Source organism: Nesoenas mayeri (assembly GCF_963082525.1).
Source record: "Nesoenas mayeri genome assembly, chromosome: 2".
In the NCBI taxonomy this organism is placed as follows: domain Eukaryota; kingdom Metazoa; phylum Chordata; class Aves; order Columbiformes; family Columbidae; genus Nesoenas; species Nesoenas mayeri.
The window spans coordinates 55,287,560-55,300,081 of NC_137543.1; the positions used below are offsets into that span (position 1 = coordinate 55,287,560).

Here is a 12,522-nt window from a genome sequence, read left to right on the forward strand (position 1 = left end):
ACTGCCTTGGATGAAGAATCGGTGCTGAAGTGAAGAGCAGGTGCCTGAATCCAGGCAACACTGAAGATGCTGATGGTTTCTCAGATTTATAGTAGTTGTCATGACACAGTTTCCTGTTTGGAGTCCCTAGGTATTTATGCTGGAACTAACTTTCTGGGGCAAACACTTACTTCGGTCTTTGGCAAAAGACAGAATACAGAACAACCCTAATAAACATTTACTATAACATTGGAATGCCCTGTTCTTCATGTTTATTGGTGGGATAAAATTCTGTAGCTTGTCTTTTTAGCCATGTTGCTTTGAAAGTAACAGTTCACTGCTTTGCTTTCTGCACTGATTCCTGTTGAGCACCTTTGTGGTGTAGTTCTTGGGAGACACGTCCTCACTGCTGCCAGGGAGACTCTGTTTTTGCTGATCTTGAGCTGCTGTGGCAGCTTTGGTCTGGTGGCACGTTTCAGTGTTGGACAAGAGGGGGAGCTAAATGCAGGAGTCAGTTTTCACACGGGTTTGAGCACCTGCAGGAAGAACTGAAACTAGTGGCCATGAAATAAGACCCCTTCCTTTATTTCCTGTCTGAATTTGTTTTCTAGGTGTGCTCAAATAATGCAGCTAAGAATATTAAAGTTGATATATTGTGGTTTTCTTTTTGAATGCAAGTTGTGTGTGTTTAAGAAAGACTTCTATTCTGACTGGGCTGTGTAAGCAGAGGTAGTGGTGGTGGTGTCACCTTGTTTGCCCTCTAGGTGGCAAATAGCTATGTAGAAATGAGGTCTTCTGCAAAAGCAAAACAATTGATTCTTTTGTCTGGTTTTCTCATTGCTGCTAGATGGTAAGGTCAGTGCTGTTCCTTTTTTCCTGGGACAGGGTTTATGTGTTTGTGAACTGGATCTAGGAACTGATTTGGATGAAATACAATTTGTAGGGGATGAAAGATGTGTTTTTTAACTAAATTGTGGCATAAGCATCTCCCATCATGTTACAGTGCCACTTTTTGTAAAGCTTGGTACCAGTTTATGTAATGTTGATAACACTGCCAGCAGGGTATTGAATCCCTCTTTATGTGGTAGCTACTTCTGTTTCTGGCAGCGGTGGACTGATGTTCTTCCCTCCCTCTTTGGGAGAAAAGATTTAAAGGGTGTTACGGTATCTAGGCAGTGAGGTATAAGACAGCTGTTATTATAGCTAAGCAGTCTGAGCTCAGACACTTGAAATAAAAATTAATTGAAAGGTGACTGAAATAGTTATTATTACCTTGTAAACTTCTGTATAAGAAAAAAGCATTGAGGTGGCTTGTGTGTGGGTTTGGTTTTTTTGTTTTTTGAAGTGTGCTTATCATCCAAGTTCTGCAAAAAAATGTAGTCTGAAAATAATTATTTCAGGATGTTCTTGCAAGTTTTATCTTTTTACTCATGCTGGTGCAGGTTCTTGTGCATAGGTGAATTCAGAGAGGTCACAGGTGATCAATGTGTAGGCTGTTCTTAGAGTGGATAGTAATTAAATAGCAATCTTTTTGAGTGTCTCAAAAAATGGCTCATGCTGGCTTTGGAGGTCAGGAAACAGACACCTGTCTCACATCTCATGTAGGAACTGAGGAGCAGTTGGTGTCAAGTGAAGAAAAAGTATGGTTAGGAAGAGACGGTCGTGGCACTTCTGGACATGGTTTAAGTGGTGGACTTGGCAGTGTTAGGTTAATGGTTGGACTCAGTGATCTTAAGGGTCTTTTCCAGCCAACCTAAATGGTTCTATGAGAAGAGTGAGATGCACTGCTCCAGAAGTGGCTTTGTTGATGGCCATGTCTTCCCAGGATAGCTGGGCTGTTAAAAAAGGTCTGTACGTGCTGCCTTCTCCCCAGACATATGCTGGAAACTGCTGTAGCCTTCTCCAGGAACCGGGCTTTCTTTCCAACCTCGGGCTGTAAAGCCTCAGACTTGGTGACCAGTCTTGTAAACAGGAGAATGCCAGGGGAAGGGTTTTCATTGTATTCGTGCCCATTATTGTCTAACATTGAATTTCCAATGCAATCTTCATGGCGCTGCTTTCAGACTTCATTTTCTTGTGTAATACCTTGAAATACTTCAGCCCTTGGGCCTCTCATTTCATGTCCCAGCTTCGAGAAAATCAGAACAGATTGCTTTCCTGATTAGGTGAAATTATCTCTTCCTCCTGCCTCTGCAGGAACCAGATTACAATGACAAAGGAAGGTCAACGGATTTGTAGAAAAACTTAACTTCTTATAGAGACAAAGTTTATCTGATTGCAGCATCTTTGTCCTGCTTCTCCCTGTGTGAATCTGAAATCTAATTCAAGCCAAGTCTGATAGAGAGGTTGATGTTTCACAGATACCAGCTACTTCCAGTTACAGGAAAATTAGAGCTGAGGTGAAAGACACATAAGTTGGTGCTCCCATTCAGGGCAAGCCTGCACAACAGTAAGCTGGGAAGACAGCTGTCCCACTGCTGCTGCTGTTTGACCAGTTAGTGGCGGGCTGCTTGCCAAGCTCTCAGCACAGGTGTAGATCAAACACCCGGGCAGTGCTTGTCAGCAATGTGGGTGAGTGACGGGTGTGTTAGAAGGGAGCAGGTTAGGATGCGTGGTGGGGAAAACTCGAGCTGCTCATGGAGGGTCTGTGGTCTGGGACAGGAAGGAGGTGATGCGAGAAAAGGTGGAATGGTGGGGTGAGAAATGTTGGAAGTCGAAAGAAAGTGGTGGGGAGAAATTTAATGAAATATAACAAGGGAAAGTGTAGGGTCTTGCATCTGGGCAGGAACAACCCCAAGTTCCAGTATAAGCTGGGGAATGACCTATTAGAGAGCAGCATAGGGGAAAGGGACCTGGAGGTCCTGGTGGACAGCAAGATGACCATGAGCCAGCACTGTGCCCTTGTGGCCAGGAAGGCCAGTGACATCCTGAGGTGTATTAGAAGGGGGGTGGTTAGTAGGACCAGAGAGGTTCTTCTCCCCCTCTACTCTGCCCTGGTGAGACCACACCTGGAAGGAATATTGTGTCCAGTTCTGGGCCCTCAGTTCAAGAAGGACAGGGAACTGCTGGAGAGAGTCCAGCACAGGGCAACAAAGATGATTAAGGGAGTGGAGCATCTCCCTTATGAGGAAAGGCTGAGGGAGTTGGGTCTCTTTAGCTTGGAGAAGAAGAGACTGAGGGGTGACCATATGAATGTTGAAAATTATGTAAAGGGTGAATGTCATGAGGATGGAGCCAGGCTCTTCTCGGTGACAACCAATGATAAGACAAGGGTAATGGGTACGAACTGGAACACAGGAGGTTAAATATGAGAAGAAACTTCTTCTCAGTGAGGGTGACAGCACTGGAACAGGCTGCCCAGGGGGGTTGTGGAGTCTCTTCCTCGGGAGACATTCAAAACCCACCTGGACACATTCCTGTGTAACCTCATTTAAGTGTTCCTGCTCTGGCAGGGGGATTGGACTAGATGACCTTTCGAGGTCCCTTCCAATCCCTAACATTCTGTGATTCTGTGATAACCCTGCATGTTTGCATCCTCACTTCTCCAACCTGCTTTGGTCAGATACTTTGGAAATAGTAATGGTTTAATGATTGCAAATGAGTGGGAGAAGGAGTCTGATCTTCAGAGGAGCTGTAACTGACCTCGAAGCTTCTCTTAGACCAGGCACTGAAAAAAACAAGCTAATTGTGATTTTATGAGTCCAATTCTAGAGCTGTGTAGAAGTTGTGTTTGTGGAACTAGAGGCATACAAGTGAAGCAGCTAATCAAAAGCAAATATTTTCAGGAACATAACCAGCAGCATATGGACAGGGGCCTTCTGATCTCCTTGGCTACTGCTCTGTGAGTGCTTTGGGAAAGAGCAGCACATGACCCAAGTCCTCCGGTGCTCTGTGCGTGCAGCAGGGCTCGTTAGGTGAGCCACACAAACATTATTTCCCCTGTGGGCAGGCATAATAATAGGGTTAGGCACAACTGTTGTGTGTGTCTGTGTACATATTTATGTCTGATCTGTGAACAAAAATCTGGGGTGCCTGAATGCAAAGTGGTGGTTATAGTAAACTGGGTTACTATAGGACTACACATTGTAGCATCTTATCCAAAAGCCCCTCCTAAATGCACTCTGAGCCTCTGCAAGTATTAGAGACCTTCAAGGAGAGACAGGAGGCTTAAGCAGGAGGATGCTGACACAAGGTGAATTTCCAACATTCAGAAGCATTTGCTGCTGCTTTCATGAAGTACAAAGATCTGAGCTGTCAATGCAAAAGCATTTTTAGATTATAAGAAATTAAGCTGGTTTTTTAGTAGGAAAATCCTTCCCAGTCTCAAGCCCGATGGCCAGTAAGTCCCCTATGCTCCTTCCCTTGTAGCTGTACATTGATAGTTCTCATTGTAGTTGGAATTGTAGAAGCTAAAGCACTTGCTCTTATAGCAGGGTGAGGCAATAATAGTCTCAGACTTAGAATTAGACTGTCTGTCAAAATGTGATATTTTTTAGCATATATAGTGTATTTGAGAGTTTATGTAGCTCTTAGAACGGTTTTAGTGAATGTGTGATACTAATTAAAAGATTTTGGTAATTCTGTAAGTAAAGTACTTACATATAAGCTTTCTATGTAATTATGCTTTCCAGTTGCCATTTATATATACAGGTTTGGACAGATAGGAGTGTGAAAGCAATGCAAATTTTACAGTTTTTCCTTCTAGTGGTACTTTAAACCAAAACCTGCAGAAATGCTTGGTACGGCTCAGACTATGCAGTCACTTGCCCAGTATGCCTTATGTAGTGTGAGGAAGAGATTCCCTTAGTGCCTATTGCATAGGTTCAAAAAGTCTTGCCATGTTTGTATGGCATGCAGAAGGGGCTGCAGGGACAAAGCTTCATTTTGGTGCTGCTTAACTCTCGAAAGCCTGACTTCAGATTTCTTCTAAGCGGAGTTCCTGTGATTTCTTTTATCACTACAACTCCTGTGAATGGTGTGCTCCCCTGGTAAGGAGAAAGCATCATGTGGAATGAAATTGTAGTGTTAGCCTGATCCTCAGGGAGGACTTTAAAATATCTCTAAAAAGCTGCATGTGTATTTTTATTTTCTGTGTAAAACCATGGACTCAACAGAGAAACTGGTTCATAGAATCATAGAACGTTAGGGATTGGAAGGGACCTCAAAAGATCATCTAATCCAGTCTCCCTGATGCAGTTTAAGGGCCAGTACATGTTTCCTGTTAATTTGCCCAGTTAACCGGGCTCTGATGACCCTTTAAGTGATGGTGGTGTCACCCTCTTTGCCTTGCTGGCACTGCTCTGTTCCGTAGTTGCTACTGTGCTCTCTCCTAAACGGTCTGAGTTAATTGCTATATTCAGACCAAGGGACAACGCGCTGATTCTCCACTTCAACCGCGCTGCTGCTCATTGTTCGCGGTAAATGGGACTGCGAACCTCCCGCCTTGTCTGGTTTCGGTCTCCCCGCTGCCTCTACCCGCTGTTTTTTTGGAGGAAAGCTGGCGGTAGGAAGAAGGCTGAGGAAAGCCGCCAGATGGCAATGTCTCCCCGGCCCTCAGCGCTCCCGGCTCCGGCAGCCACTCCCGGCCCGCCCCCGGGCTTTGCCTGCCTCTTGGTTATAACCATGAAGCTATTCATTGTGTTTGCTGGAAGATATGGTTGTTTCCAGCAATGCCTTATCGGGTAGTTAGTAAAGCTGCTGTCTGTCTATCATTTTAATAATCTTTGGGTGTTCTTCCAGCTACTGTTTGGTGCTAAGAAGTGACCCGGTAGTTGGACACTTATTTAAAGAAATTCATAATGCATGTGTCTGTCTAGTAAGCATCTCTCCTCTGGATGAAGATATGTAGTAGGTCAGATCCCGGACTTTTTCCATGGGTGGAATTGCAGAATTCAGCAGAGTTAATCTAAGAAATATAATTCCTAGCAACTCCAAGAACAAACTTTTTACCCAAACTTTTTCTGTTTCTGTATTTGAAGAATGCACTATCCTGCATAGTTTGCTTGCCCATTTTCCAATAGACTGTCATGGAAACGACAGCGAACAGGGTCCAATGTGGTTCCCATGGGAAAAGAATGTTGGGAATTGTGTCTACCTGCTTTAGAGCAGTGATCACGGGCAGTTCCCTTGACTGGGAGACACGTAGGAATTAATTACTGTTCTTGAGGCTTGGCAGTGCCACAGCTAGAATCCATGTGATGGACTGGTCCTATACCCTGGAGCAGACTTGTGATGAAGAAAGGGTCGGAAGAAGGTGCTTAGTAAATAATTGTTCAGGCCAACAGCGCTGTTTCCTCAGCTCTTGAGGGTCCCTGTGGTTTCATGCCTCGCAGCCATGTTTGTTTCTGCCTGATTCACCAGTGGAGTGGAAATTTTGTTTCTTCATTTCCTTATTGTTATTTATTGCTGTCAGCAAATAGTAATTTAAAGACATCAACAGTGATTGCACCAAAGACGAGGAGACTGGAAGGAAGAAAATTATTGACAAATGCTTTCTAGTAAGAGGAAAAAATATGGAAAATAAATGAAAAAATTCAGAATGAGTAGTGCTGGTTTTTATTACCTAGCCTTCCCTGTTGTGTCAGGAGTGAGTATATTTTGCCATGTATAATATATTTATGCCTGAATTCATCCGTACCCACTACTTGATGTGGAAAGAGTGCCACTTCTTCACAGGCTGTGGCTACTGCATTTGGACTGCCTTGTAATTTAGGGCATTCTTCCTGAAAATCAAGCTCATCTTTCACGGGCCTCCTGAGTTGCTTCTGAAACCTGAGAAATCATTTGACTCCCAAGCTTTTGATGGTGATGGTGGAAGTCTCATTGGCTTCATTTCACATCTTCTTTCTTTGTGCAAGTGAGGCTGGAGTGAAACTGCACAGCACTGAAGAAAGATACTCTTGTTATCCTGTGATTTTCTTTCCATTCTCAGTAAATTTGAGGTTTTTCTTCCTGTTTAAGAAAAGAGTCTTTTCTAATCCCAGCCCCCCTGGTTGTAGCCCTTACATCAAGAGAGATGGAATAGCATGGCAGTGATGCTGTTTTGTTTGCTTACATCTCATTTATGAAAAATATTTTGTTTCTTTTAAACCACTGTCTTTATCCTGACAAAGATGCTCTGACCATATGCTCTTTGCAAGCCAATGCTGTTGTTACTTGCTGGGCATTTCTAGACCCTATTTTAGTCAGAGAACCTAAAGATGTGCTGTGCAACCCAAATCTTCCCACTTGTATTCATCAGAGCTGTTTCTAGTGACATGTTCTCAAGCAAAAGTGTTTTCTTCTCTATAGTGTAAGAAATGAGCTTTTCTGTGCACAAGTTACTGAACAGAGGGATTTTTGGTTATTGCTTTCTGAGACACCTGTAATTTTTTACAGGTAGAAAGTGAACAGAAAATTAACGTGTAGGAGGCAAAGAGATACTTAATTTTTCAGTTAGTCTCTTTTATTTCAATCAATAGTTTAACAAGTGCTTAAACTTCCCCGGCAGTTTAATCTTGAACGTAGTTGAGAAGAAAAATATCTTCTATAACTTTACAAAAATAAAAAGATTTCTTTTAAATCCAGCACTTTAAGCAAGGACACTCCAATTCAAGCAAGACAGACAATATATCTTCAAATATGGACTTCTGTTCATAAAAATGACATTCTACCCCAGGGCAGCAGGCACAATATGTAAACGGTATAGAGACAGAGTAACAACACTTGTTTTGGTTTTTCTGATCCCTTTTGTCCTTTTTCTGAAATAGAACCTGTTAAAACAATTTGCCCAATAACTTCTTTGGGTTACCATTTGTTCTGTCAGGTGGCTCCTTGAGTAGGATATTACTGAGGGCAAAACTTTCACCTGTCCTGGCAACACTGGCAGTTATTGAAGATACCAACATGAATTGTTTAAAACCTCTGCATTTTGGTATGGCACGTGTCACTCAGTTTGTAGGTCTTCCACTGCTAAATCACTTGCAGCTTAACTTCTTTAGCAGCCAGGGCTGCCAGCACGTGAGGTCAGGTTGGAGAAATAGAATGAATGGAATATATTGTGTCACAAATGTATATGGTGCTGTGCAGCAGTTAATTTAGCGCATGATGAAACTGAAAGATCAAGGAAGCTTAGCTCCTAGTTCTGTGCCTGTAGCTTAGGAGAAGCCTTGCAGAGAACATGGCTTGGCAAATAAACTGTACTCTGCAGACTTATATTCTTTCTCCACTTGGCTTCTGTTGGCTAATAGAAAAATAGAGAAAAATATATAGGCACAAAGAGGGAAGCCGGTGCAGCACGCACTAAGAAAGCAGATCTTAAAATCATGTTTCTGATCAACACTACAAATAAACTAGAGGAACCCCAAATCAGATTTCTGGTCGTGCATTATGAAGGCTTTTTTAAAGTGCTTCCTTTTTAACTATCTCTAGGTGACAGAAGAAAAAAAAATGCAGTTCTTGTACAATTTGCACATTGTGTCATGTTTGCATTTGGTGTAATTGTAAGCCTTGGAAAACCTAGAGTTTTTAAAGTCCGCGATTCAAATCACAGTTGAGGCATGAACGTTCTTTTCAGAGGCAAGAACTAGACAGGTCTTTCTCTTGAAACTGTTGTAATATTTGTGACGTTAAGTAATTGACAGAGAAGCCACAAAGCACTAATAAACTGTAGATCATTGCCCTGTTGAGTGTTGAACGTCATGCTGTGGGGCAGCTCCTTCACTCTCGGCTTCAATCCTGCATCATGAGCATGTGCAGATTTTAGCTGGGACTGAGCTGTGTGTGGCACTTGCATAGGCTAGGAACAGGGTCTGACAATTTCTAGCTATTGAGATTTTTACCAGAGATGAGACCAACTAATGTGGAAATGGTTGGTGGCGGTGGAAGAAGCTTGTCTCATGATCTGAGGAACATCATGCCATACCCATCCTCATAAATAAAGACTAACGTGAATTCAGTCATGCCACTGTGTCGCAAACAGAACAAAGCTAGTATTTGAGTATTTATACTTGTTTAACTATCTTGTAATTTATAGTATTTATACTTATTCAACACTCTTATAATAGCTCTGTAACTCATTTGGAGATATGCTGGTGTCAGTCTACTGGATACAAAACTCAAGCCTAGTTAGAGAAAACCAAACTCCATCCTGGTTCCTAGCGTGTCTTTCAGAGGCATTGTGTCTTGTTCTTGACTCTTTAGTTAAATTGTGCTCCTGATGCCTCCCTACCAGTAACTGATCCAGACCTGACTCTTCAAGTATGTTTGACTGTGTGGAGCAGAGAAAATGTCAAGAAATGCTGATCAGATTGGCATAGGGCTTGATTAATCTTGGAGAGTTGGCTTTCAGCTCCTTCCAGCAGGCTGGAATAAGATCTGATATCAGATGGATGGATGAACACTTTTCCTGGTGACTCCTGAGCCATCCTGAGCTCTGTTCCTGACTCTTAGTGAGTTTTCTGTGACTTTTCATCTACCTGAGGAAAAAACATGAAAGATGTGATCTGACCTGGCAGTGAGAGCCTCTGATTGTTCCCCCCATTTCCTCCTGCTGTTTCAAAATGAGATGAACTAGTTTTGTTCCCATTGTGAGGAAATTTGCATCCAAGAATGATGCCAGCTTCGAAAAACTGTCAAGAAGGCATTGATTTTGAGGAGGTAGGCAGACTGAGCGTAGCCATTTGCTACTCAAAGGGCTTTTTCCTGCTGATTTTGCTAGTGAGGTCCATGCTGTCACTGTTTTCTAAGAATGCTTTTGCTATAGCAGACAGTAGGAAGACTCACCTGTGTAAAGCTGAAAGACCTCATTCATGACATACTTTTCCTATGATGCTGAAAATAACGCACTAAGGGCTTGTTTCCCCCATAGTACTGGACTGAGCATCTAGAAGCTGCTGATACTATGAGACACTATGACCTTACTCCTTAAGTTTCTTATGCAGGTTTTTGCCCTCTCTGTGAGCCAAAACATGGTATATATACCTGTAAAAGCCACAGCCCAAATGCCACAAAGTTAAGCAGTGCCCTCAACTCGCTCTTCATGAAAGCAGGGGAGCATAGTTCATCCATGAATTTGTAACTCCTTGCTGGCCTTAAATATCTTCCCTACTGCCTCTCCAGCGTTTGCTCTGATTCACATCAGTGTGCACACAAAGATGTATTTGCCATGGAGGAAAACCTGAGGGCTTCCTGGGCAGGCTCTTGTTGAAGAATGCTCAGAGGGCTGTGCCGATCCACCTTCCCAGCAGTGTCTCCCCAAACCAACACTGATTTAAACTCTGTGAAACCATGGTATATGTTGGGACAGTCCAGCATGGAGAAAAGGGAGAACATGGCTGCATTTGTGCAGCTCTTGCTCCTTCCTCTGGTAAGACTGGGCCAGTTGCCCTCCATCAGATGGATGCGGGTACATTTCCAGCTGCTTTCTGGCTCTTCTAGGGACCAGGGTGTGCTTGCTGCTGAAAATCTTTACTTGTTCCCACATGAGGTCACATTGCTAAAAATACACTGCTAAATAGGATTGCAGAACATGTTAGAGCCCACTTAGAATCATAGAACAGTTTGGCTGTTGGAAGGGACCTTCAAAGGTCATCTAGTCCAACCCCCTGCAATGAGCTGGGACATCTTCAACTAGATCAGGTTGCTCAAAGCCCTGTCCAGCCTGGCCTGGAATGTCTCCAGGGATGGGGCATCTACCACCTCTCTGGGCAACTTGGACCAGTGGTTTACCACCCTCACTGTAAAAAATTTCTTCCTCGTGTGTAGTCTCAATCTCCCGCATTTAGTTTAAAACCATTATGCCTCGTCCTGTCGTAACATGGCCTTCTAAAAATCTGTCCCCACCTTTCTTATAGACTCCTTTTAGGTACTTTTTTAATTGTCCACCTGGCTGACAGAAAATCCAAGGCACAAATGCTGCATGCAGAGTATGTAAGGCCTCAGGAATATGAAAACGGAAAAAGTCCCTGCAGCCTTGTGTTGGAAACTTACCTGTGCTGTGTGCATCTGACAGAAAAATGCTGCTTCTGTCTGGTTTTAAGGGGGCTTGGCTGTAACTACACGCTAGGTACAAAGGGAGACCTTGAAGCAGTTACATAGCTAAGGAAATTGAATGAGAAAATATTAAGTCACTGGTTATTTTTACAACTTAATGATTGTAAAAAGAGCTTAAATTACTCGGAGTATTTTTTTTAATGAGAGGTATGAACCATTTAGCATTGTCTGAACACATGGCTGTTGATTTGATGTTCCTTTTTTGCGTTACGAGCTGTGAGATAAGGACAAGATAAATCTTTTTGGGTTTCCTCCTTATATACATATCTACAGCAGAGCTGTGAAGTCAGAGGCGGAAGCTGCTCTCGCAGTACTGGCGCGACACCGAGCCCTTCCCCAGAGCTAAATTCTGATGAGAACCCCAGCACTGGGGAGAAGAGTACCACAATGGTAAGATGGAGAGACGACTGAAGCAGGATCTTAATGTTCACCTCAGCAATTATAAAAAACCATAATAAAAGGAGACCCCCTCCCTCCACCCCAGAAGTCTGCAGTCCTAAAGTGCAATTACTTTTGTGCAGTCATGTCAGGCCAGGGATCAGACTGGATGAAGTTCAAAGCACAAACATCAAACGAGTGCTGTTCTGGATTCAAGGAGGAGGGGGGAAGTAAGGAAAAGAACAACAGTTCTCAGGCATTCAAGTGCATCAAGAAAATAAATGTCCCTTTCTTTTGGAAGAAAAACAACCCCCAGTCTGGTGGAATCCTGGCTTTGTAGTCATGAAAAATAAGTTGGGTTTTTTTTCACTTCTAGCTGAGAATGTCCCAATATGACACAGTACAAATAAACAACAGCAAAGCAAGAGCTGGGGCCTTGGGATATTTTTCCGGTGCCCTGCTGCTGTACAGCCTTATTTTATTCTCCTCTGGTGACTCCTCAGCCCTGGGTACTGATGAAGCGCACTGAATTAAAGGCATCTGGTAGGAAGTGGCTCTCTTCTCTGGTCGGTCGGGGCTGGACCCGTCGCTCGGTCTCTGGCCGTTGTACAGCAAGTACCTGCCCCGGGCGTCCTGCTCCATTTTGAAGATTTCATACTCGGTGTGAGGTAGGCGGATGCCGAGCGCAATGCAGCCGTTTGTGTGAGTGACATCTTGCTGAACCCCGACTTGCCAGGACCCCTGAGCTCCACACTCGTTCCCGTTGAAGACGTTGAGCAGAGAGGCCGTGGATATATCCATGGGAGTGACCTTCATGTGATTCACTGCAAGAGGGGAAGAGAGGAGCTGTCAGCAGAGGGACAAAAGCGAAGGCAACATGTGGATTGGGGTGTACCTGTCAGATCAGAATTGTCCCTGCTTGTTCGTTCTTAAATCAATTTCTTTATATTGCAGCAAATTTATTTGCAATATTTTATGCCTTTGACGTAATTCATTCTATCACAGAACACATGCGTGCACAAACTTGGTTGAAGAAAACCTGATGGCCACATATCTCAGTCAGAGATTAACCAGAGCTTTTCATAAATTCCAGGTGATCATTTACAGATAAAGCCTGGTTGGTTGGTTGGTTGG

General features: G+C 43.4%; 1 protein-coding gene across 1 annotated transcript in view; it reads right to left on the reverse strand.

Annotated features, from left to right (window-relative positions):
- Positions 1-11,628: 11,628 nt before the first annotated feature.
- APCDD1 (APC down-regulated 1) overlaps positions 11,629-12,522 on the reverse strand; it is a gene marked incomplete at its 5' end in the record, with an annotated part of 29,461 nt that continues 28,567 nt past the window's right edge. The window contains one exon of the mRNA XM_080340245.1: positions 11,629-12,212. Coding sequence (XP_080196371.1) covers positions 11,761-12,212 — 452 coding nt within the window. The 3' untranslated portion in view covers positions 11,629-11,760. The remainder of the gene's footprint in view (positions 12,213-12,522) is intronic.